General features: G+C 45.2%; 1 protein-coding gene across 2 annotated transcripts in view; it reads left to right on the top strand.

Annotated features, from left to right (window-relative positions):
• The window catches only part of Kif13a (kinesin family member 13A), a 169,116-nt gene extending 161,955 nt beyond the window's left edge, over positions 1-7,161 (top strand). For both annotated transcript variants that reach the window (XM_021642828.2, XM_021642823.2), the window contains 2 exons: positions 3,108-3,899; positions 5,597-7,161. In XM_021642828.2, coding sequence (XP_021498503.1) covers positions 3,108-3,899; positions 5,597-5,617 — 813 coding nt within the window. In that variant the 3' untranslated portion in view covers positions 5,618-7,161. The remainder of the gene's footprint in view (positions 1-3,107; positions 3,900-5,596) is intronic.
• Positions 7,162-27,173: the final 20,012 nt, after the last annotated feature.

The raw sequence follows: 27,173 nt of genomic DNA, 5'->3' as shown, positions 1-27,173 counted from the left end.
TTTGGTTTGTTTGCTTTTGAGAGAAAAGAGTTACATAATTTAAAAAGCAAGTAACAGGTTACAAGGGCAATAACTGAGCCTGTTGGTGCTCATCTTTAAATCTTATCCTTGGGGAAGTAGAGCCAAGCTTATCTGTGTGAGTTCAAGACCAGCCTGGTCTATGTAGCAACTTCAAGCCCAGCCAGGACTGTACTGTGGAACCTCTCTCATAAGAAAACAGAACCAAAACCAAAAAGGTACAAGGGGAAGTATTTTCTTGCCAAAAATTTTGTTTTGTTAATTTAAAAAATTATTTCATTGATATTTGATACTTATCTTTTAGTAGCCAAGGAATTAAGATAGTTGATTTCTTCAATTAATTATACTCACTTTGCCCCCATTTGGAAGAGTTCTGAGGATTGTGTTCAGGGCCTTTTTCCCTAAACATGTGTCACCTCTGGCTCCCAGTGGTTTTAAATTTTAAAAATTAATTTTTAAGTTGGAGTGGCATGAAGCGGCAATGAAGAATATTAATTTTTTCTTTTTCTGAGCCAGAGTCTCATGTAGCTCAGGCTGGTCTCAGACTCACCATATCCTTAGGAATGACCTTAATTTCTGATCTTTTAACCTCCAGACCTCTGAGTGCTTTGAATGTAGGCGTGTGCCACCAAGCCTGGTTTATGCAGGGCTGGAGTTCAAGCTCAGGCTGGGCCAGCACCATATCAGCTGAGCTGCATCCTCAGCCTACCTCCTGTCTCATAAGATTTATAAGACACAAAAGAAAATATTATGCCAGGCAGTGGTGGTGCATGCCTTTAATCCCAGCCCTCGGGAGGCAGAGGTGGGCGGATCACTGTGAGTTCGAGGCCAGCCTAGTCTACAAAGAGAGCTCCAGGACAACCAGGGCTGTTACACATAGAAACTCCGTAGACCAGAGCGAGTTCCAGGAAAGCCATGGCTACACAGAGAAACCCTGTCTTGAAAAACAATAAATAAATAAATAAATTAGTAGAAGGAAAGGAAGAAAGAAAATATCACTATAAAATTCATCAGGTGAAATTCATGAATTTCACATTTTGGCGACCTCCCTTTTCAAGGTCTAAACAATATGCAGACCTTAATGCATCCTTAATAAGGAAGGCAGATGTTTGGCTTCTGGATCTCTACAGTCACCTCGTTGTTGCGCAGACATTCAAGGGGGAAGCTATGTTTGGGGTTGCTGAGAGTTCAGGCCTGTTCTTAGAACAAGAATTCAACAGTATACCTTACTAGGATAGGCTAAGAAAGGACCCAGGTCCCTTATCACTCAGCATGAGGTCTTCCCAACCCTCGGGACAACAACAGGAAGGCAGGAGGGGCTTGCTGGATAGTCCTTCAATGAAAGTGGCATCTTAAAAGTATTGTTTGGTGGGCATGGTGGCACACACCAATAATCTCAGCATTCAGAAGGCTGAGGCAAGAGGAATCCGTGGCGGGCTACATAGTGAGTTCTAGGCCAGTCTGGCTACACAGTAAAACCTGGTCTCAAAAACCTGATTGTGAGAGTATGTGTATGTGACACCCCCTGTTCTTGGATATGTAGGTGATTACCTTAAAATATTAAACAAGGCTAGGTGTGGTGGAAGCCTACAGCTGGGGAAGGGTACATGCCTTTAATCCCAGCACTCAGGGAGACAGAGGCAGGTGGATCTCTGCGAGTTTGAGGCTAGCCTGGTCTACAAAGTCCCAGGGCAGCCAGGACTGTTATACAGAAAAACCCTGTCTCAAAAAAAAAAAGTTTTAGACAAGTGTCAATTATTTTTCTACCTCATATTTAAAAAAAAAAAAAAAGCTGGCAAGATGACTCAACAGCTGAGGTGCTTGCTGTCAAGCCCAACAGCCTGAGTTTGATCCCTGGGACTCACTGTAGAAAGAGAAAACCAACTTCCACAAGTTGTCCTCTGACCTCCAAACGTGTGCTGTGGCAAGTGAGTGCAAACACAAAAACACGTTTGATAGCTAGACAGACAGACAGACAGACAGATAGATAACAAGGCCTTTTAAATGCCCTTAGGACTATTGATAAAATACAGGGCTGGAGAGATGGTTCAGCAGTTAACGACACTGGTTGACCTTTCAGAAGACCCAACATCAGTGCCCATGTGGCAGTTCATAACTCCAGTCCCAGGGGATTCCGTGTGCTCTGCTGGTCTCCTCAGTCAGCCAGCACTCATGAGGTATACGGGCATACCTGCCCACAGACATACAGTCCTATATGTAAAATAAATAACATATTTTAAATATTTATAAAAAGAATTTTTAAAAGACAATAAATGTGTCGATTGCTGGCAGACTGGGTTGATGGCCACTTTTGTATATTTACCAGTCTTTGCCAGGTTCCAAAGCTAGTTAATGCCGGAGAATTCTCTTCATGTTCTCTTCTTGCGTTCCTTGCTTTCTAGCCAGACCTCTAGCTGACTTCCACAGACCCAGGAAAGCGGTAGTTGGTGAATTGTTAGCATGTTTCCGTGTTGCAATATTTAGTGAAATACTGAGGGCAGGGTCCTGGGCTCTTCAGGGTCCTCAGATGAGTTCAGAAACTTTCACAGACGACTTGGGTCCTTCTACCCTGTGCCTCCCTGGGTTGAAGATTGCCAGACCTAACAGAGGAGCCTTCTCCGCTGCCTCAGGCAGGCACGGCTCTACTCCCTGACTAAGAAGAGGGAATGTCACACTGACATAGGCCCTTCCGTCCAGTTCCTTTTCTTAACCCAGACGTGGATGGCCTTCCAATGAGCATTGAGTGAGCACTGAGGAAATAAACACATTCCTGCTAGCCAGCTGTGGTTAATGTGCACAAGTCCCTGAGAATAAGATACTTATTGCCATAGATGACAAGATTTGACCAGATTTAAGAAAGAGAGACTAGGTCTGCTCTCCAAGGTGGAGGGAGGAGGATCAGGTGTCTGCCAAAGGAAAGCAAAGCCAGGCTGAACTCCATGAAACAAACAGGAGGGAGGAAGAGAGGGAGAGAGCGAGGGAGGAAGGAACATGGCATGGGAATGCCCTTACCAGCAGAGTGACGTTTGTGTCTCATTCAGACAGTTGCTATAAGGAGCTAATGGCTGGCTTTGGCTTCATTTCTGTAGGACTCTGAAGAGGAGGAAAATGAGCTGGAAGCCATCAGCAGGAAGCTGATGGGTGCACAGCCTTATGTGCCCGTGGAGTTCGCTGACTTCAGTGTTTACAACGCCAGCCTGGAAAACAGAGAGTGGTCTACGTCTAAAGTGGACCTGACAGACCCCAGAGCCTCGGAGAAAGCAGTGTCTCGAAGCCCTACCACCAGCAGCCTCACCAGTGGCTACTTCTCCCACAGTGCCTCCAACGCCACCCTGTCTGACATGGTGGTCCCTTCCAGCGACAGCTCAGACCAGCTAGCCATCTCGACAAAGGAGGCCGAGTGCAGTGAGCGCTCCAGCCCGACCCTTGCGCCTGACCTCAGACCAGCTTCAAATCAAGAGCCCAGGGAGGTGGAAAGAGGCTTGGGGATGGATAAGACAATCGCCGCCCCGCTCCAGGGAAACAGTGCCTTACCCAAGGGGAGTCCATCACCCCAGAGCCTCCCTGAGGAAAATTCCAGAATGCCCTGCAGGACTGCCTCATGCTCAGAACTAGGTGCAGGCCCCAGCAAAAATGGCCAGCTAGCCAGAGAGTTCTGCCCAGGAGAGGTGACTGTAGAACACACTACAAACATTTTGGAGGACCATTCCTTCACAGAGTTCATGGGCGTGTCCGATGGCAAAGACTTTGATGGTTTGACAGATTGTTCTGTTGCAGAGTCCTCCAGTAGGAGGGATCTAACAAATGAAAAAGACCATAATAGTGTCCCTGAAGGAGCCCCAGATGCTGACCAGCTGCATTCCAAGAGAGAGAATGATCAGGTAATCATTCCCAGAGGTAGCCCCATTGGGTTTCACATTCTTGTTGAGCACAGCTTACTGGAGGCTTCTCATCTTCTCATCACAGTGAGATTTGCAGGAGGGCTTCATCCAATGTTTCTGATTGGTCAGAGGGCTCTGCTTCAAATCAAGCTTACAACTGCCCCACTCACCCGCTGCAGGAGAATGGCTCTGCTTTGGGAATCAAAGCAGAGCTATAGTTGTTGGGTTTGCTGTTGTTGTTGGGTTGGGATGGGTCAATGTCAGACTCAGGTGGATGAGGAGCAGATCATCTTCATGTTTGCTCCCTCCGGTGTTTGCTTATTGGTTAACTCAGAGCTGTCTGGTAGCATCTGCCGTATTCCATCAGATCTGTGATTCCTTTGGTTATCGGAGTCACCATTAGTTTTTGTCACAAGAACCTGAGTTCAGGTCTACAGCACCCACATAAAAGCCAAGCTTAGTGGTTTGTTTCTGTAGCTCCAGTCCTCGGCAGAGAGACAGGTGATAGGGGTTTGATGGCTGACCAGTTTAGAAAAACACTTGCCCAGCATGGTGGCACACACACCTTTAATCCCAGTACTAGGGAGGCAGAGGCAGGCAGATCTCTGTGAGTTCAAGGCCAGCCTGGTTTACAGAGTGAGCTCCAGGGCTGCCAGGGCTCTGTTACACAAAGAAATCGAGTTATGTAGCTAAATTTTCAACTTCTAAGCATTCTGGTCCCAAGAATTGCCATTTCTTCCCACTGACTTTTCCTTTTTAGACCACACCTATGTAAACTACAGGAGCATCAGGGCTCAGCAAAACAGTTTCCCAGCTAGGAAAGGGGCACCGGTGTGGTGGTGAGGGCAGCCACACCCACGCTGCCGCTCCCAGTTCTGCCAAGACTCTGTCACTGTCACTGTCCAGTGCCTTTTGAAGCAAGCCTCAGTGCACTAAGACTCTGTGCGGCTGAGACTGGCCTGGAGCTCTGGAGTTCAGAGATCCGCTTCGCCCTCCAGAGTGCTAGATTACAATCTAGAAGCCTCCTACCTGGGCGGGGAAGGTCAGAAAAAGGCTTCCCTGTGTAAGAACGCCGGCAGCTGGGAACACTGACTGTCAGCGTTTGAATCCCTAGCACCTGTCCAAAGGCCGGGCATGGCTGAGTAGGTCTGTGATCCCGGTGCTCAGGGTTCGGGACAGAAGGATCCTGGACTTTGCGGGCCAGCTGGCCTGTCTGAATTGGTGAGCTTCAAGTTTGCCTTTCTCAGGTCTTACAAATCAAAGTGTGATAGAGCAGGGCACTCCATGCCCTCTTCTGGCTTTCTCATGCACAGGCACATGAAATACGCATGTGTATACACACATACAGCACACATACACATACACAGTAAGAGCTGCTTGAAGGGCTAAGAATGTAGCTCAGTGGTACAGTGTTTGCCTAGCGGGCGTGAGGTCTAGGTTCAATCCAAGTAGGAAGGGGGTATGAAAGGAAACCAAAAGTCAATTGGGGAACTTTTTTCCTCTAATTTTTTTTTTTTTTTTTTTTTTTTTTATCAGAACCTGGGCTTCTTCCCACAGGAGCTTCCCCCATTTTCCGAGATCCCCATAATAAGTTCAGCCTGGTCTAACCCTTCAGAGAGCCCCGTGGAAGGTGGGCCCTGTGTAGGGGCAGGGAAGTGGGGACGAGGGGCTTGGACTCACCAACCTCTGTGTTCCAGGAAGCCACAGCCGCTCGGTAAGAGACAGCCACGCCCCTGCAGGCCACAGCTCGGCAGCTTTGCTCACCGGGGTGTGCTCCATCTCCAGAGAGCTGTGACCCAGCTCAACCTCAGACCAGCACAGGGGAGCCCTGCACTTCCCCTCCCCAGTGGAGGAGACAGCACTTTGTTCCGAGGTGAATCACAGCCCCTGCTCTTCCCAGAAGAGAATCGAACTCTTCTCTTACCTACGTGGCAGTATTTTCGCCTGCGCTTCCTATGTGGCCCCACTATGTAAAGACCTCCACAGACTCAAACTTTATTCTTGTACATTTTTAATCAGTTCTTACTACAGACTGTGGCGTCAGTGCTCTGATTCGTCATTGCTGTTGTTTTTTTATAAATAATATATATTATGCATATGAATTGTGTTTATCTGTGGTATGTCTGTCCAGAGACATATCTGCACACTAAAATGCAGATGAGTGATTTGTCGAAGATCACAAGGTACTGGACTTTGTTACAAAGCGACCTGGATGACTGCTTTGACACAAGCAGTTGAGAAACATATTTTACTATATAAGAATTAGGTTCTATATAGAAAAGGTCCCTCTATATAGAAAAGGTGGCAGGCTCTGTTCTTTATAACCAAAGAACTTCTACGAGAATGAACCATGAGTTTTTGCTGTCCACTCTTGTTCTGTGTGAGTATGTAATCTCGGTCCCAGTCCGGTGCCATAGTTCCCTGGCTACCAAGCCACGTGCTTCCCCGTCCCGTTTCCTAAGCACACTGAGAACTCTCACAGCTGTAACCTTTGGTCTTCCACCTAGCCTCAAGCCTTCTGACTTGATCTTGACCACAGACAATGGCTGGGGCTCCTACTCCACCCCAGCCTTTCCCGTATGCCCATTCAGCTGCATCCAAGCAGGTGGAGTTCCCAGGGCAGTATTACTATAAGCAAACACAAGGATGTATCAAGAGTTGGGGAGGGATCCCGGGGGGTGGGAGGGGGGTCTTGATTTGGGGCTTCTTCATCAATTTGTTTCAGGTTGGTAGATTTTATTGTGGTGTGGTTTTGTTTGCCGTTTGGCTTGATTCTGGGTGACGCGGAAGAGCTGGACAGAGCTCTCGACTTAGCAGGTTTGCTCGTCACCTTGTTTAGAGGGGATTGAACATGAACTTGCTCTGTTGTCGTTTGTTTGTTTGTTTTCAAAGTCCCCTGCGAGCAGAGACATTGTAGGATTGCGTGTGGAAATTTTTACAAAATTGTTTTGTGTACTTACTATGTAGATGCCTGTACAATGGACCTCTATGTACAGCTACACGTGTGTTGTGAGAGAGAGAGCATGTGTGCAGCCTGCTGTACTTTTTTTAAAAGTTCTTAGCATCGATGAGGGAGATATGGGAGATTTTATTGAAAAGCTGCTGTTTTGTGTGTATAGTGAGCTGACTGTAGTATTTTACTATCATCTGTTTAAAACAAAAAGAAAAACTGTAATTTATATTCCCTTTCAACTGTATTGTATTTAATTGGTACAGATTTGTGTGTGTTTTAGAATACAAACTGTCTAATTCAGATTGTAAAGCATGGACTGTCTATTCTTAATGAGGTTACTATGGGGTGGGATCATAGCTCAGTGGATAAAGTATGCAAGAATGGGGATCTGGGTTTGATTCCCAAAATCCACATTTGATTTCAAAAAAAAAAAAAAAAAAATGGCTGGCCAGGGTGGTGGATGCTTGAAATCTCAGTTTTGTGGAGGCAGAGATAGGTAGATCCTTGGGGCTCCCTCCCTGGCCAGGGAGTTTAGTCTAATCAGTTAATTCCAGACCAATGAGAGATTGTGACCAATGTCTGAGGAATGACGACAAGGTTGTCCTGCAGGCTACATACCTCACACTGCCATTAGGTTCGGTTCCCATTTACTGTATTTACACATAGCTGTGGTGTGAGTAGGCCTGCTAACATTTATTGATTCAACATTTATTGGAGGACGTATAGTCAGCCAGGCACCGTCCTGGACAATTTGACGCTTATTTTGATCTCATCTGATGGCACAGGAGCTCCAGGCACCGGAGTTAGCAAGTGTTGGGTAAATGTAGAGCCAAAGCAAAAAGAAGGCAGCCATGTGAGCTGTTAGTAAGCAGTCATAACTCAGTTCAAGGGCTGTGGAGGCGGCTCACTCAGGAACCACTTGCTGCTGAGCATGAAGACAAGAGTTTGGATTCCCAGTGTTCCTGCAAAAGGGCAAGCACAACAGCCTTGCCGTATGGGAAAAAGAATTGTTTATAAAAGTACATTTAATATTCTTTAAGGGCACACACTGTCTTCTAAATTATACTGCCCCAAGCGATAATATATGTAATATATAAGTATATATTTTTTCTTTTTTGGTTTTTCAAGACAGGGTTTCTCAGTATAGCCTTGGCTGTCCTAGACTCATTTTGTAGACCAGGCTGGCCTTTGAACTCACAGAGACCCACCTGCCTCAGCCTCCCGAGTGCTGGGATTAAAGGCATATGTCACCACACCCAGCCATAGCAATACTTATTTTTAAAGACACTATTCAAGCTTTAGAAACAACACTGGGGCTGGGCAAAGTGATGCATGCCTGTGGTTCCAGCACTCGGGAGGCAGAGGCGGACGGATCTATCTATGTGGATAGAAACATATTTTTGTTTTGGTCCCAGGTGTAGGATGTAGAGCTGATTCAGATGGTCCACAGATGGTCTATTTGCTTCCTCTGGGCTCTAAGAGGGACTCTTTGCCAGCTGCAGAGAGTTTAAATCTGAGGACTCCAGAGAGAGAATAAATGCCCAAGCCCAGAGAGAGTGGAGAGAAGAGAAAGAGCCAGGCTGCTCCCACTTCCCCCTTCCCCCTTGCTGCTCCTGGTTCCTGTTATGAGAGAAGTTGGAGATCACCTGAAATGAGGATTGGACTGGCTCCAGAGAACCTGACCGCCGTAACCAGCAGGAAGCAGCTGAGAGAACTCCACCCCCTCTCCCACTAACCCTTTCTCCTACCAATTGTTGGGGTATGGGAAGGGATTGGGGTGGAGTAGGGAGAAAAAGATAAGAAACGTAAATAAAAGTGGTTTTGTTTTTTTTTTTTTTAAGTACGCCTACACAGATCTTGTGAGTTCGAGGCTAGCCTGGTCTACAAAGCTAGTCCAGGACAGCCAAGGCTACACAGAGAAACCATGTCATGGGGTAGGGTGGGGGGGAAGGAAAAGAAAAGAAGAAACAACATTGAGGAGAAAACTAATAATGTATTTATGTGCTTAAACTTCATTTAAAAAGGAAGGCTTTTTGGTCGTGTAATGAAAGTATCTTGAAAGAAGATGTAATTGAACAAGAGTTTTTACTGCCTTCTGGAGTAAATGCCAGCAAGAGTGTGACTCTGGCACAATTGGATACAAAGCTTTTTTATTCATTCATCCCAAACCCTTAAGTATCAGCGACACACACATCTTTCTGAAACGTACTGCTCATCTCTCAGTTTAAGAACCAAGAAGAAAAAGCTAAAACAGGCAGAGAGACACACGTGCATAAGGCCAGCCCTTGAGAAGCAGAGGCAGGAGGGTCACAGCAATGCAGCCAGCCAAGGCCGTACAATAAGACCATGTAGTGTCCAAGAGCAAAACACTCCATCTGTAGTACCCACAGCTCATGTCAGGTTTCCTCCTAACCAGATCTGACAGCAACTGCTGCTACGCTGGAGGTCATGAAGTTCACTGTTTCCCTCTTGGCCACAAATCCGGAAGGTGGACAAATCCGGAAGGTGGCATCGAAGAGAGGAGGCAAGATCTGCACTTTCGTAGGGCCTGATGTGAGAGAAAACAAAACTCCAAAGTCTAAATTTAACCTGCTTGTCACTTGTCTCCCATCCTCTGAGAGGAAGAAAAGGGGAATACAGGTTTGGTTTTTTGTTTGTTTGTTTGTTTGTTTTTGGTTTTAGTTTTTCTCATCACCATCCCCCAGCCCCCAGACAGGGTTTCTCTGTGTAGCCTTGGCTGTCCTGGAACTCGCTCTGTAGAGACCAGGCTGGCCTCAAACTCACACAGATCCACCTGCCTCTGCCTCCGGAGTGCTGGGGTTAAAGGCATGCACCACCACTGCCCGGCAAAGAGTACAGGTTTGAGAACCAGTTGTTTCTAGGATAAGATGTGTATAGAGGGATGCTAACTTCTTCACGCACGCACACAGGCGTGTCCCTGAGTCCTGAGACACTCACCGACCTCTGTGTGTTCTTGGTCAAATAATTCTTTCCCACCTGGAGGCGCCCTGGGTGCCTGCAAGCTGTCCTCAGAAGATTGAAGCTTCCAGATGACAGGCTGTGCCTCAGTCATTATAAGTTGAGCGCCACAGGCAATAGCTGCCATCTTGGAGGTTTCCTCATGCTGAGAAAGGAGCCCTGGAACCCTTCAAGGGCCCTGTTCACGAAGATGTTGAGATGCTAATAGGACAGTGAGTGGTGTATTGATGTGAAAGACAAACAAAACAAACAAACTGACAGCTCTCATCTTAAAGGGAACAAGGCATAGTTTATTCTGGAGCCATTTGAGTGGCCAAAGCCTGGGAACACACTTAGGTTACCCCAACTTCCATGTTCCAGTGTGAAAGTCATTTTGTGAAGTTTTACACAACAAGAGAAATAAGGTAAGGCAAGTTTTAAAATACATTGGCAGCTACATGAGAGAGGCAAGTACTACAAGATGGGGGAAGCTTTTCTGTAGGCCCAAGATGCTCTCTGATGACATTCTCTTAGCTTCTAAGTTGGTAGAAGCTAGTGCTCTGTTAATAGATTTCTAGAAGTTTTTTGTTTTTGTTTTTTCCTGTTAGTCACAGGATCTTAGTTCAGACAGAGAGGTGGGCAAGGAATGGCTGTTTCACTAGGTCAAGATAAGGTAACTAACCTTTGCACCGCCACATTCCAGTCTCCACAGTCTGGAAATTTGGTCTCTGTAGACAAAGCTTTGTTAGGAATTCTTATCTGTATTTGTATAATGCTTTAAAACGATACATTTAGAAAGAGTTTCTGAGAGTTGATAAATGAGATTATTTTGGTGATTAAAAGGTTGATTTAGACCCACATGCCTTTCATCCCGGCACTCAGGGAAGCAGGGGCAGGTGGATCTCTGTTGAGGCCAGCCTGGTCTACAAAGCAAGTCCAGCACAGTCAAGGCTACGCAGAGTAACCCTGTCTCAAAAAAGCTAAAAGGAAAAAAAATTGGTTTGGGTTTATCATAATATTAATCAACTACCTCACAAAACGGTAATGTCTTGAGCTATTTAGATTTTTGTTTGTTTTTGAGACGGTCTCTCTCTGTAGTCCTGCCTGTTTTGGAGCTCACAGATCCTACATCTGACTCACTGGGATTAAAGTTGTGCACCAGCCCAGTGAGCTATTGAGATTTTAACATCTGGATACAGTGTTTATGACAACTGTAAGCAGTTATTTGGGGATTTGTCTCCTAAACTCCTGCCCAAGTTAAATCATGGAGATACTGGGGGGCTTTTTTGTGTTTTTTTTTTTTATTGTTTGTTATTATTAGTTACATTTTATTAACTCTGTGTCCCAGCTGTATTCTGCTCCCTTATTCCCTCCCAATCCCACCTCTCTCCCTCATCTCCTCCCTGCCCCTTTCCAAGTCCACTGATTGGGGAGGACCTCCTCCCCTTTCATCTGGCCCTGTTTTATCAGGTATCTTCAGGACTGGCTGCAAAGTCCTCCTCTGTGGCCCAGCAGAACTGCTCCTCTCTTGGGGGGTGGGGATGTCAACGAGCCTGCCATTGAGTTCCTGTCAGAGATAGTCCCTGTTCCCCTTACTATAGGAAACCAATTGGTTATTGAGCTACCACGAGCTTCGTCCGAGTAAAGGTGAGATACTGTTTTTATTTACAGGTGTGTGTGTGTGTGTGTGTGTGTGTGTGTGTGTACCTGTGTGCTATAGCACATGCCTGGAAGTCTGAGAGCAACTTGAGGAAGTTACTTTTCTCCTTCTACCACATGGATTCTGGGCTTAAACTCAGGTCCTGGGGGCTGGAGAGATGGCTCACTGGTTAAGAGCACTGTCTGCTCTTCCAGAGGACCCAAGTTCAATTCCCAACACCGACATGACAGCTCATAATTGTCTGTAACTCCACTTCCAATGGATCTGACACCCTTACACCAATGCACACAACATAAATAAATTAAGAACAAAAAACTCAGGTCCTCATGTTGGTGACAAATGCCTTTACACTCTGAGCCGTCTTGCTTGTCTGAGATGTTTCTAAAAGTATAAGCCAGCTACCATGCTGTCTGCTTGTGGCCCTCACATTTGAGAGGAAAAGTGCTGTCAGTTGTAGGGCAGCTTGGGGTGCTAATGAGTTCAGGCAAGCTAGGGCTACTGAGTGAGACCTTGTCTCAGAAAAGGGGAAAGCTGGGTGGTGGCAGCGCACACCTTTCATCCCAATGTTCGGGTGGCAGAGGCAGGTGGATCTCTGAGTTTGAGGCCAACCTGATCTACTGAGTAAGTTCTCAGGACAGCCAAGGGAGGGCTACATAGAGAAACCCTGTCTCAAAACAGAGGAAGAGAAATGGAGCGAGAAAGAGAATGAGAGAAATTGTATCACTGTCTTCCTAGTCCAGAAGGAAGTTTGAGAATCAACAGATCCAATTTCCTGGATGTTTGTTTGTTTGTTTTTAGAGACAGTTTTTCTCTGTGTGGCCCTGGCTGTCCTGGAACTTGTTTCACAGACAAGGCTGGCCTAGAACTCAGAGATCCACTTGGTTCTGCCTCCTGAGTGCTAGGATTAAAGGCGGGCACCATCACTTCTAGGCCCATTTCCTGGATTTTTAATAAGAATAAATAATAGAAAGCGAACAAATAAAGCTGCAGGTGGCGTGATTGGGTAAACTAACCCTCACTGAACTGTCATAATCTATGCAGCCCGTGGTTAACCACAAGTGAGACATAGCTGCACCAGAGCTGGAATATTAAGCCACAACCACTGCCCCGACGAGAGAAGCTGCCCAACAATGAGGATGTGAAAGCTAACTTCCTGACCACTCTGACCACTTGCCCTCGGGGCTGCCTTGTTAGGAAGATGCCGGTTGACCCGCATTTTCTCCTGGTCCTTTGTGTACCGTTAGACATTTGTAACCAATGCAGTACATTAGTGGCTGTGATGTGGTGGATTATCCTTGGATTATTGGCTTAATGTGGCAATTAACATCATCTTGCACCTTTCGTGTTTTGAAACAAGGCCGTGTGGAGCCTAGGCTAGCTCCAAACTCGATGTGTAGCTGAGGGTGATTTTGAACTTCCCTGAGGCTCCTACCTCCATATTTCCCAAGTTGCTGGGATTACAAGCACGTGCCACCACCTCTTGTGTTTGTGGTTCTGGGCGTCAAACCCAGGGCACCGTGAATGCTATGCAGGTTCACTTCTCAACCGAACCTCGCCTCACACAGTTCCTATAGCTCTAGAATTCTGATGTGTGTAAGTCTGAGAAGTTCTGACTCTGGTCTCTCACACCCTTACAATGAGACTCGGTTTTCCGAAGGGTTGTATGGGAGGAGGAGGAGGAGGATTCGACTTTAGGAGGACCCACCCACAGAGCTGGCAAGCTGTGCTTCCTCATCATACAGATCTCTGTATAGCGCTGTCCTCACACCACAGAGATGGCTTCCCTAGAGTGGGTGGTTCCAGAGAGCAGGGTCTAGGACGCCTTTTGTGACCTCATGCTAGAAGGTACACTTCCAAGACATTCCTGGTTAGAGGTGAGATTCTTAAGTCTGTCTCTGCTGATGGGGAAGACGGCTGGACTCCACCCACTGAAGACCGTGAAGAGCCTGTAGACATTGTAAGGCCACCATCAATGAAGTTACATAGCTGGAAAGCTGGGGCAAAGCAAAGCTAACCAAAATCTCTATTGTGAATATGAGTCCAACTCCTAAGACTTTCATTCCTAAAGTCCAGGGTGGAAAGGAAAGCCACACTCCCATGAAAACCCAAAGAGATACCAGTTGCCAGGCGTAATGGTGCAGACTGTTCTCCTACTTTTTTAAAATCTCTTTTATTTACATTTTTTATATCTTTCTCCCTCTTCTACCGCAATCCCTTCCAACACCCCAACACCAGGTAGGAGAGAGAAAGGGTTAGTAGGAGAGGGGCACAGTTCTTTTAGCTATTCCCTGCTGGTTAGAGTCGTTGAGTTCCTTGGAGCCAATTCAATTCTTGTTTCAGGAGCTCTCCAACTTCTTGTCTCAAAACAGCAACAGAAGTGTTGGCCCCCTTGGAGATGGCTACGAGCTGCCCAGTGTGGATGCCAGGATCTGAACTCAGATCCTCTGATAGAGCAGCAAGCATTCAGCTGCTGAGCCATCTGTGCCCTTGGAGATGGCTTTGAGCTGCCCAGTGTGGGTGCCAGGATCTGAACTCAGATCCTCTGATAGAGCAGCAAGCACTCAGCTGCTGAGCCATCTCTGCAGTCCCAAATAATAAAGAGTTCTACAAACTACTCAAAGCAAACAAAATGCAAACACGGCCTTGGGCTGGAGAGACGGCTTAGAGGTTGAGAGCACACCGGCTGTTCTTCCACAGGCTGTGCTTTGTTCCCACTACCCACACGGCAGCTTCAAACCAGCTGTAATGGCAGTTCCAGGCAATCCAATGTCCTCCTCTGCATGCAAATCATGCGTGAATATCATGTCTGCACAGACACAGGAACATACATACAATCACACACACACGAATAAAATACACTTAAATTTTGTTTAAACACTATAATTTTAGTCAGATGGTATCCATTGGTCAAGTCACCAAATTTTGACTTTGAGAACGTGGCCTGAGACCTCTGGGTCTTAATTTCCTACGATGAGACACAGTAACGACTAAATATCAATTCAATAAATGTGTTAGTAAATGAGAAATGGGAAACAATGATTCCCAACTGGATAAGTCACTCTCAAAGAACAAGGGCCTTTTTTTTTTTTTTAAATGTGATAGGGTGTTTTGCCTGCATGTATGTCTGTGTGCTACTTTCATGCCTGGTGCCTGCAGAGGCCAGCAGTGGGCATCAGAGCCCCTGGAACTGGAGTTACAGACCATTGTGAGTCACCATGTGGGTGCTGGGAAAGCCTGGGTCCTCTGGAAAGAGCAGCCTGTGGTCTGAGCCGGCTCTCCAGCCCCAGAACAAGGACTGCCATGTAAAGTAGAAATGTCTAAAACAGAGGTAGGTGAATAGCTTAGTTGGTAATGGGCTTTCCATACTGGACGAGGGCTTGGGTTTGATTCCCAAAATCCACACATTCACACACACACACACACACACACACACAACATTATGCTTAGGAGAATGCTTTTCTTTGTTTATGACACTTGGCAGTGCTCTGTAGAAGACTGCAGTCAGTCATGACACGTCCTGATCATTCCACCTGCAAGAGGCACTGCTCTTTGTCCTCGGGCCAAACACTTCTCCAGACACAGGAAGACATTAGCACTCATCTCCACCTCCCACTCAGCCTTTCTCTCCCTCTCGGCCCTCGGCTTTGTTTACTAATGTGAAGTATTCTGATGTCACAATAAACACTAGCTGAGCTGCTGAGCCCAGTCAATAGACACAACTGATCTCTGGCAATGTCAACCACCATCCCTACGGGTGAGTCTTCCCAGCCATGGCTCCTGAATGGTTTTCAGTTCGAGTATCCAGGTCAGTGAACGTGGAGTCCCGTGGGTTCCAAGGCAGCACAGAATGCCCACCCTCCCTTTGAATTAAACAGGGGTTGGGAGGGGGAGAAATGGCCAGCCTGGCCTACCCTACCTAACTAGAATTCCAGGAGACTGGTGGGCTCTGGAAGGGGGCGTGCCACAAACCCAAGCAAGTTAACATGAGCACGTTAAGAACAATCGTGCTTTGTAATTTATCTACTCTGGGTGCAGAGGGTATTTGCTAGACTCATTTCTCTTTAAATGTTTCCAAACTTGGAGTAAATGGGATATAAATGTGTGTGTGTGTGTGTGTGTGTGCGTGCGTGTGCAGGGGATTTTATCTAAGGATGAAAGCAATTCTTCTGGCTCTAGGAAATATTTTCACATTTGACATAGGTTCTTGGGATGGTCTCTGTGTGCTGTGACGTGGGTAATATTCATAGTTGGCTCAGGGAGCCAGACATGGTGGCACCCAGCTACACTCTGGGGAGATAGACAGGGTGGTAGCCTGGGCTCAATGGCCTGCTAGTCTTCCTAATCAAGGAGTCCATGTTCTGTGAAAAGCCTGTCTCAAAAAATAAGGTAGGGAGCAGAAGAGGACGATAACTGTACATGCATGTGCAAGCACACATACAAACATGTGCACACACTTACAAGCACACATACAATTGGAGGCCAGTGAGACTGCTATGTGGGTGAAAGTGATTTCACCCACATTTCTGCCAACCCTGTCGATCTAAGTTTGACAATCTAAGTTTGACTCTCCACTCACATCACATGGTGGAGAGTTTTAATGCCACAAGTTGACCTCTGACCTTCATAAATGTTCCAAGGTGCACACACACACACACACACACACACACACACACTTTAAAATGTGATGCTCTTGGAACATGGACAGGAAACTAAGGGATGATATAACTGTGACTAAAAAAAAAAAACCCAGCTAATAATAGCCAAGTCTGTCCACATTCGTTTGGCCTGAGTTATCTTCCCTTTAAAAGGTAGAGACAGACTGCTTAAGATTTTGGTCCCATTCAGGGAATCTTTTCCTGGTTGTGACCACTCAGGGAAAGAAATGAATGAAGGAAAGAAAGAGTGAAAGACAGAAAAGACAGAGGATATGAGAAAGAAGGGAGACTTCTGGGAGATGTACCCCAAAAGAGGCCAAAGGACAAGAGAAACTGCGTGCATGAGAAAAAAAAAAAGTGCCGGAGGTTTGTTAAAAGACAGACAGACTCACTCTCAGAGCAACTGAGGTAGTTCATTTGGTAAAATGTCTGTCGTGAGGACCAGGGTTCAATACCCAGGACCAATAGAAAAAAAAAGAAAGAGAGAAAAGAAAAGAAACATACAAACAAGATCCCTAGAGCTGAGTGGGCACCAGTCCAGTCCAATTGGTGAGCCACGGGTCAGTGAGAGACATAAAAGCCAAGGTAGAGGGTCCAGAGGGATGGCTCAGGGATTGTGGAGGACCCTGTTTCAGTGTTCGGTCCCCACATGGTAGCTTACAACCATCTGTAACTCCAGTTCTAGCAGATCCAATGCCGTCTTCTGAGTTCTGTGAACATGCATGTGGCACACACACACATGTGCGGGCAAAGCATTCATATAGAAAAGTTAAAACATAAAAATCTAAAATATTTAAATATATATATATATCAACAATGACAAAGCCTTAGCACCTGAATAATGGCTCACAGTTTTCTGTGGCTCCAGTTGCAGGGATCTGATGCCCCTTTCCAGCCTCTGTGGGCATGAGGCACATACGTGACACACAGATAGAAATGCAAGTAAAATACTCACACATATAATATGAAATAAAAGAAGAAAATCTTGGCTGTTGTTGTTTGAGAGACAGGGTCTCTTTATGTATCCCTGGCTGTCCTGGAAAAAATAAATATTAAATCTTCTTTTAAAATTAATTCTAAAAATAGAGAATGTGCACACAAAGCCACCTATTTCTACAAGGAATTTGTGTTTAAGTATTTAATCAAAATAAAAATAATGTTAACAGTCCGACGCTTTGCCATAAACAGAAGGACCTAAGCTGTCCTTGTGTTTTGACATATAGGTCACGTGGCATATGTGTGGAATGCTATTCTGCAAGCTTGTGTTGCACTAACCTTATGTGTATGTGTCACGGAGGAATTAAACCTGGGGTCCTGTGTGTGCTAGCAAGCACGAAACCATTAGACTATATACCCGACCACAAACTGTTTTCAAAGTACTGTACATACATTTCTGTCTTTGGTGTACATTTGTCACTGTGGTATAGTCACGCGTGGAAAGCAGTGTTGATCAACTGTGTGTGAACGTGTGTGTGTGTGTGTGTGTGTGCATGCACGTGTGTTTAGGTCTATACATCAGAGGGATTGAAATAGTTAAATGTTTTCACAGTAAAAAGTAGTTTTAAACACATCTTACTTTGTGTTTCAAAGTGCGCAGGGAAAAAAAAAAATGTTTCACGTCACGTGATGAAGCTGGGCGTGGCAGCTCGCGTGAGCAGTGTCAGCACTCAGTGAGCCAACCTAGCGGGGCTGTTGTCAAGTTTGAAAACTAGCCTGGGCTACACAAAGAGATCCAGGCCAGCCCTGCCAGAGCCTGTCTCTGGAAAAACAAAATGCTGGATGGTGGTGGTGCACGCCTTTGATCCAAGCACTCAGGAGGCAGAGGCAGGTGGATCTCTGAGATACACACACACACACACACACACACACACACACAAATAGTCAAAAATGTAACTGTAAACAAAATTAAATCCTCACTTAATCTATCCAGCTTATGTCTGGAACCATGGATCTAAGCTGCTAGGAAATAGGAAGTGACAGTAAGGAGGGTCCTTTCTTTGCAATGGATTATTTATCAATCCTTCATTATTTATGAAGCTGGTAAGCGACACCCAGCCTCCTGGAACACCGACGCCGCAGCCGTTCACTCCTCTTTCGTTTGTTTGCTCTGCAGCTTTTGAATCCGGGTCACCAAGCAGCCAACCTGGACTGCCTGGCCGGACCTATGGAGGAGGAATAACACACCGAAGGTGAGTGAGGGTGGCGTGGACCGGGCGCAGTTTGGGGTTTCCAGAATGGCTATGGCTAGTGGAGACTGTCCGAACTCAGTTTTCTCCCCTCAGCCTTCCTCTCTTTTCTCTTCCATCACACCATGAAAGTTTCTGTATTGCTTGCACACAGAAGAAGATTCCAGCCGAAAAAAAAAATTGCCAGACACACTTAACCGAATGAGCCAGACTCTTTGGTGTGGATCTGAGGCAGAACTGGGGGGCTGTGTGGTTGTTATCTTAGTTTGTAGCCAGCACAGAAAGGTTCCAGGAAGGGTGCCTTTTCCTGTTTCATTTTTAAGTACTTTTTCAAAAGACCTCATGCTAAAGTTAGTGAGAGAGAAAATGAAGAGCAGGAGCCCAAACAAACCCTGAGAGAAGGAGGAAGTCTGGTTTCTGAGGAAGAAACAGCTGCCTAGGCAGACCAACTTGCTGAGGCACTGAGGGACAGGCATACCCGCTGGGCCTGGGCAGGAAGAGAAGAGTGGGCCCCACGCTGGTGACCTCCCGGCCCCTTTCTACAAAGCTGCCTCCGGTGCCTTGGGCATAGATCACCGCTTCTCTGTAGAAACAGTGCTGCTCCACTCAGACTCCAGAGGAGGCCCGAGAACAGGAATCCTACTCAGGTATTAGCAAGCACCGAGCTAAATTCAGCGCGTCAGCCGAAAGGGGTTAACCTCCAGCAGGTGGTTAGATAAAACGTGCTTCTCCCGGGGAACCCGTACAAGTCACTGCTGATTCACCCACGGGTGACATCTTACAGCCAGGCACTTGAGAACAAGACCTAGCTGTTCATGTTTTAAAGCGTTTAAGGTATGGGCTGGGCTTAATTCCGTTTGGCAGGAAGCGTCTGCGCTGTCGTTGAGCCTCCAGTCTGCTCCGAGGTTTTTACTTCTTGTTTCCTGCGCGTGTGCGTGGGGCCCTTTGCGTTGGTGTGTGGAAATCGCTCCCCTTAACTGGGGCAGGGTGTTTGCATAGGTTTTTCTCAGGGGCTGTGGTTGCCTTTAGTCTGCCTGGGACTATTGATACCACCTGCTGAACCCTGAGTCCAGAGTGATACAGTTTCCCCCCACTTGGCTTTGGATTGGAAGTTTTTCTGATGTCTGCTCTTTGATTTTGAAGAACCGTAGTTTTGGTAGCTCAAGGTCTCCTGCTGATCTTATAATGGACCCAAAAAGGGTGAGCCATGGTGATGCTCCAGGGTACACATGAGTTTTAGGCGGTGGCTGAAAATCCTCTTAATTGGCTGTTATGTGTGGAGAATTGGTTTAGTCAGCCAAGGTGCCACCCGTGGTAAGAGAGAATGCCCTAACTCCAAACTTCCTCTCTGCCCACTGTGTATTTTCTTTTGGAAAAAGAAGCCAATGAAAATACAGCTAATAAATGTTAAATTTCTGCTCACTGTGTGTTCAAAAAGGAAACTTACCAAATAGGAAGTCAAGTAGGAAAAACAACATATATGTTCTGCTGACCTGCTGTGCAGCTGCTCTTCCTTAGTTATTGGAAGTTAATGAGCAACCAAGTGTCCCAAGCCTACTGCTTTTGGAAACTTTATCTCATGATGTTGGAGTTTTCCTAAGTGTTCTTATGTGGAAACATGTTTATACTTGGCCTAAATAAGGGGAAATGTAGATGAGCCCTTGGATAAGATTCCTTTTCTTTCTTTCTTTCTTTCTTTCTTTCTTTCTTTCTTTCTTTTTCTCTCTCTTTCTTTCTTTCCATGTGTGTTCCACAACTTCTTAGGCTTCCCCTCTTGAAGTGCCCAAAAACTAAAGGTGTTTTGTAGAAAAAATAAATTTAACTTTTATATGTGTTATGTGTGTGTGGCTGTGTGTATATGAACATGGGCACACGCATGGCATGGCACATGTGAGGGGTTTGAATGTGGGTCCTGGAAATCAAGCTCGGGTAACAGTCCTTAGGTTTGGCAGCAAGTGCCTTTACCCAGAGTTAACTTGCCAGCCTGGGAAGTATTCATTGATGACTAGATTCAGGGAATGTTTAGGTCAAAGAGCCCCTGATAGTTATAATGGATTCTAGAATTTTTCAGAAGTAATTTTTAAAAGAAAATTCTGCATTTGAATATTGTCTTGACTTCATAATGTCTATAAGAAGATGAGCTACTATTTGGTCTTTTGATTCGTCCAGTAGAAGGCTACTGCCATCTCTGTTATTGCAGTTTGCAGAAGAAAAGCCTATAGATCTTATTCCGAGTTGCCGGACTTCTCAGCGAGCATTCTGGATATTAGATGCTAAATCAGCTCCAAACATGCTCCTGCCTAGAGTGCATGCTTGATGGCTTTCCTTAAAGTGAGAGCTGGGGGTGGTGCACATCTTTAATCCCAGCACTCAGGAAGCAGAGGCAAGCGGATCTGAGTTCAAAGCCAGCCTGGTTGGTCTATAGAGCTAGTTCCAGGACAGCCAGAAGATACAAAGAACAACCTTGCCTCAAAACACCGGGGTGGGGTGGGGTGGGGTGCGCAGGGAGGTGGGGGGGTTCCTTAGTGGTTAAGGACATGGCCTGCTTTTCCAGAGGACCCAAGTTCAATTTCCAGCACCCACATCAGGTGGCTCCCAAGACCTGTAACTCCAGCCCCAGGGGAATCCAATACCTCTGGTGCACATACCCACACACAGATGTAAACACATAATTTAAAATAATAAACATATGTAATATATGTATACATACATATATAATATACATTTGATTTTTGTTTTTTTTTGAGACAGAGTTTCTCTGTGTAGTCTTGGCTGTCCTGGAACACTTTATAGACCAGCCTGGCCTCGAACTCACAGAGATCACCTGCCTCTGCCTCCTGAGTGCTGGGATTAAAGGTGTGCACCACCAAGCCCAAGGCTGTAAATAAATATTTTAAGAATGAATGCTTTTGTGGGGTTGGAGAGATAGCTCAGTGCTTAAGAGTACTGTCTGCTCTTCCAAAGTACCAGGGTTCAACTCCCAGCACCCACCTGGAAGCTCACAACTGACTGTAACTCCGGTTCCAGATGGTCTGACACCCTCACAACAACACATAACATAAAATTAAATAAATTATTAGGAAAAATATAAAAAAGAATGATTTTGTGTCAATGTCAGAAAGAGGCAATTCTGAGCAGCACTTCACTCTTGATTCCTGTGAAGTAATGTGAAGAGAAACTTTATAAATAAAGAATATTTGGGTATGAGCTAAATGTTCTTTAAATACCTAGGCTTAAAGGGCTGGGGAATGTAGTTGGCGGTGTACTTGCTGAGGGAATGTGAGACCCTGGATTCAATCCCTAGCACCTCAGTGTGGTAGCACACGCCTGCAGTCTTAGCACTCAGTAAATGAAGACAGAAGGATGAGAAATTTAAGGTCATTCTCAGTCACCTACGGGCTTCAAGGCCAGCCTGGAGTACATAGGACCGTGTGTGTGTGTGTGTGTGTGTGTGTGTGTGTGTGAATTTAAAAACAGGCTCTCACTCAGGAGTAGCCCAGGCTGGCCTCAATCTTGAATCTGCCACCCCCTTCATCGTCCTAATTGCTGGGATTATAGATGTGAGCACTAAGTCACATCTATAACCAGTGACTTAAACAGTGCTTTTCAAATTGATTGTGCTGACGAGTTATCTGATCTGCCAAAATGCTGATTCTGGCTGAGTAGGCTCTGGATGGGCAGATGGCATTAACCCAGCAAGCACCTACTTTCCAATCCTTTGATCAGTTGGCAGGGACCTAAGAGGGTCAAGCCCACTGTTTAAGCTGAATGGTTTGCACTTTTTTCTCCTTGGCCACGGTGATGTATGCTTTAGAGTTACTACCATACCAATAAGCAGAATGGTCTTGAGAAGAAAAGCCTTGGGCAGGGCAGGGCAGGGCAGCAAACAACTATGACGTCACTCAGGAGGCTGAGGCAGGACGTAGCCTAGCCCAGCCTGGGTAGGCTGTGTAGGAAGAGACTGTCTCAAAAAGTAAAATAAGGGACTGGGTGCTTAAGAGCACTTGCTGCTCTTGCAAAGGGCCCAAGTCCAGTTCCCGCTACCTACTTTGGGCAACTCACAACTGCTGATGACCTGATGCCCTCTTTTGGCCTCCACAGGCACCCCCTACCCCCTGTCCACCCCACCAACAAATACACGAGAAACAGAATTTGTTTGTAAACTTGTAAGATGAAACAACCACCAAAGACACAGCACCTGGGCTGGGAGCTAAGGGTACTTGCTGGGCATGCCTGATGACCCGAGTTTCCTCTCAGAACCTATGGAAAGGTAAGTGGAAGTAAAAGAGTGACTTCAGGAAGTTGTTCTCTGGCCTCCACATATGCAGTATGGTGTAAAAGTAACTTTTGTTCACCTGAAGTAATTGTCATCTTCAAGGCTTACTGCTTCTGCTAACCTAGGCCTAGGCCTGGAACCGTCTAGCCTCCATACAATCTAATCCAGGCCTAGAATGTTTTCAGCCTCTTAGACTGACTGCTGAATAAACTCGCCCTTTCTAGCTCTTTCTAAGCTCTGTGTGGCTGGTTCAACTCCGCTATTTTGGCTCCAAGTCCTCTCTACGCTGACTCAAACTGGCTTCTCTCTTGGTCTTTGCCTGAATTGCTCTGTTTGGCCTCAAACTAACTCTAGCAATCTGCTCTAACTTTCTGTCTCCTGTCTATGGTCCTCCCTGGCCCCAGGGATCATTGGCCACCAGTTCTGAAGACAAAGGGAGGAGAGGTGTGTGGGAGTGGGCAGAAGTGAGTATGACAGAATGGCCTTCTGGACCAGCTTCAGTGAGACTGCTCAACTTTATTTGGGTTGACCAAAGGCTATATCATTCTCAGGGAGTGGGTGGAGTGTCCCCAGGGTTGATGTACATTATTGGCTGGGGCTAGAAGTGCCAGGGATGCTTTATTTGTATTTGGCAGCATTGTCCTATCATAGGAAGGGGGACACAGTACCTAATTACCCTGTGGATAGGATGGGGAGAACATTTTGCAGGGGACTATGTCAAAGGTCATCTTCCAGATGTGGTTAAAGGTATCTGTGCTTAAGGACACTCTCCAGAAGAGGTCAGGCAGAAAAGAGAAAGCCCCCACTGACAAAGAGAGCCCTCCTTTTAGTGCGGAGCTCAGGGCTTTCCGGCCATGGTGGGCTGCAACCTTAGCAGCAGGGTTTCCCAGCAGTGTCTCCACCTGTGTCTAGCTTGTTCTCTCTTCAGCCTATCTGTGGAACGCTCCTGGTAAAACTGCCTCTTCCCCTCTCTCTTTGTCGGCGCTGCTCCCTTTCAAGTCTCTTTCCTCTCTCTTCCTGTGAGAGTTAGGCATACCCTATTCTGGCAAATCTTTCTCTGATTCGTCACTTTGTCTGCTTCTCAATTAGACATCACTTTCAAACACGGCTGCTTCCTTCTACCAACTAACTTTTACCTTCATTGTCTGAGATTAAAGGTGCATACTAAGGCCATGTCTGTATTCTAGCCAGAGGGATTAGAGATGTGTGCTAAAGGCATGTCTGTATTCCAGCCAGAGTTCGCCATGTCGCTGGATTAAAATCCCTCTACGCTATGCTGTGCTTGTACCTTCTACCCACTCATTGCGTTATATCCATACAACAAGTCAACATGTTAAACAGGATCTCCTAGGGCTGGCCTGTAGCCTAGTGGCAACGTGTTTGCCTATCATGCTAGATTTAAGCTAGGAACCCTCCCCCCAAAATGAAGAACCCTTGGTACCATCTTAGTGTTGACAGACTGAAACTTGAAAATGATACAGATTTATACTCCCAATGTCAGTGATGAGTCCAGTTTTCTAATACAGCCGATGATTAATATCTTAGAGACAGTAAAATTGGGCTGAGCCAGTAGACTGCTTGTCTGTTTGGATGGAGTCTATGACATGTTTTAGCATTTATAGGTGGTTAGTGTTAAAAGCTAGTGACTGGTAGAGCTTATCACATTAAAGTTTTAGAGAAATCTGTCAAGTGGTAAGTTTCAGCTCACTCCTTGGACGAAGGCTGTTTTACAGCTTTATGAACGAGCATAACAAATGCTGAAAGCTAAAACCTATTGAGGTTTTTCGTTCTTAATAGGTATAGGTTCTCAATAGTTTTCTTTTTTAAGAAGATTAGATTCATTCATTTTGTTTATGAGTCTTTTGCCTACATTGTGTGTGTGGGCACCACATGGGCGCTTCGTGCACCTGTATACATTGGATCCCCTGAAACTGAAGTTAGAGATGGTTGTGAACTGCAGTGTGGGGCCTGGAAATTGAACCTGTGTCTTCTGCAAAAAGCAGGAGCTGCTCTTAACTGCTGAGCCGTCTCCCCAGACCCAATAAATAGTTTGAAAATGGCTTAGTCCCAGCTGGTTGTTCAAGAGCTTTCTTAAACATTAGGATGAAACTGGTACTGTAAATTTGGTCATCATTTCCACTAAAATTTTTTGAAATATCCATAGATTAGTCACCTTAGTGATTAATTCTACGTCACCAATAATGCATCAGTGTCACATTAAGGAAGGAAAAAAATGCTTCCACTTGGAGTCATTTAACCAAGTTCAGATTTTAACTCTCTCCTGTTTCTTGCGTCTTCCCCCCACCCCACCCCCCTTCTAGCAAAGGGCTTCTGCTCTGCACTTATTGAACTGCTCAGAGAGCATCACATAGGGAAGGAATGGCAATACTTCACAGAAATCTTTAACAGAGTCTTACAAGGGATTAAGTCCCTGGCTCCAACTGACGCCACCTGACCCATGTAACAAACACCACTATTTATCAACCAGTTCCCAAGAATGGATATTAGTTTCAGAAGATTGTTTTCAACTTCTGTATTTGCTGCCTTAAGCAAATGGTACACAGGCCTTGTTCTGGACCAGGGGCGTGGAAGAGTACATCATTTCAGATTTCAGATTACAGCTATGTGTTAGCTCAGGTTGTAAAGATTGATTAAGTGGCAAATCCAAGGCAAGTAAAGTTGGTTGTTACATTGTTTTTTTCGGGGCTAAGTAAACAGGTTGAGTACACAGCAGAACAGCAGCCTTAAGTCTTAGTGACCCCAAAGTGCATTATTAACTCTGGCTGTGAGGTCAGCAAAAGTGCCAGCCTCTTAGAACGTGGGCAGAGCCGCTCTCTGTGAAAGCGTGTGCACTGTGGTATATGCTCATTCTTTGTGTAGAGAGTAAACCTGTATGTGCCCCACCCTACAGGAAGAGAGTAAACCTGTATGTGCTTACCCTGCATGTAGAGAGTAAACTGACCTGTTTTGCCCTGCTGTGCTGTTTGTGTCAGCAGCCCTAGATAAAAAGGGAATTTCAGGTCCCATTGAGCTTTTAAAGCTCAGAACGTAACTGTCGTTAGAATCCATAGTTCTAAGTCTTGTACATAATCCATTATGTTTTGGAAAATTCAGAAATTATCTAGCTTATTTACCATAGTGTCTTTGAAGCATTTACTATTGGGGTGTGTTTTGTGGGGAATTAAAATTCATTTGGAAATCCTAAAAAACAAAAACAAAAACAAGAATGTGAGAAATATTTTTATTTTAATGCATTGCCACAAAAATTTGCATCACATTGAATGTTTGTTCAATTCATGATATACTGAAGCCTAAAAGACACTGAAATATGGAGTTAGGAGGACATATAATTTCATGACATATTGTAATCATGAGATATAAGTATAATTAACTAAAATTTGAAGAAAGTCTAGTTAATTCATTCAGTCCTAAGTATTACTTTATTCCCCAAAGGCAGAGAACTTAGTAAATTAATGAGAGTATAATGATGTACATCTTTAACTATTTTGCCATCACTATTGCCTTTTTTACCCTAATATCCAACACAGTAAACAGACAGACAGTCACACACACACACACACACGCACACTACCCAATAACTTCCTAGAATCTGGGTTCTACTTTGAGCTCTTGAATATACGAAAGGATAAGCCAGCTATATATTTTTCTTTTTTTGCTCTTTATTTTGATTTTTCCCCCTTGTTTCCTTCTTGAGATAGGGCCTTACTGTGTAGCCAAGTCTGGTCCTGAAATTCTTAATCCTTCTCTATGTACCTTCCATGTGCTAGAATTACAGTCATACACCCACCAGAATGGCTCTCTTTTAGCTTTCTGTTTAATGAAATTTGTGGTAGCAATTATCACATGGAAATGTGTGCAGAATATAATGCTGATTCATCTAACAATAATCTAATGGAAATAATTTATGTGAATAGAGACTATAATCCAGACATTATTTTTTGTTATAGGGTAAAAGAAATATATAAAACCATAATTTTCTGTATTTTCCATTTCTGAACATTCTATTGGCTGATTTCTTTAACCTTTTGAAAAATAAATGAAGAGTAATTTTTTGTCCATGTTGGGCTTAGGGGAGACTGTATTTTACTTCTAATTAATGGCTGTTCTTCATCTACCACAAAAAGGTCAGCAGCTTATTTGCTAATTTGTAGCTGTCAAATGGTTACCATGTTAAATGGGAAAATAGAACAAATGTTAGCTGGGTCTCTGTTGGCAGAAAGAGACCTTGGCACTAACTCTCTTTTCATTAATTGACATGGCCCCTGATATGCTGTTTGTTTTGGCTTTAAAAACCAGTCCAGGTATAAAGCGAGTCCAGTACAGCCAAGGCTCCACAGGGAAACCCTGTCTGGAGATGGGGGTGGAGTTGGGGATGGAGAAAGAGAACCAGTGCAGGTATAATGTGGGCTTTTTTGCTATTACTATTTGCTACAGTCAGCAATGAACCAGTCCCACAAATGTGAGAGTATTGTGGGATTGTTTCCTTATTTTTTTCCCTGTCTAAATAAGTACTTGGGGAATGAATTAAATAACTGAGATCAAGCTTAAAAGGGATATGGACGTTT

This window comes from Meriones unguiculatus, chromosome 19, assembly GCF_030254825.1.
Source record: "Meriones unguiculatus strain TT.TT164.6M chromosome 19, Bangor_MerUng_6.1, whole genome shotgun sequence".
Classification (NCBI taxonomy): Eukaryota; Metazoa; Chordata; class Mammalia; order Rodentia; family Muridae; genus Meriones; species Meriones unguiculatus.
The sequence above is the reverse complement of the archived record's forward strand: the minus strand, read 5'-3'. Positions and strand labels throughout refer to the sequence as shown.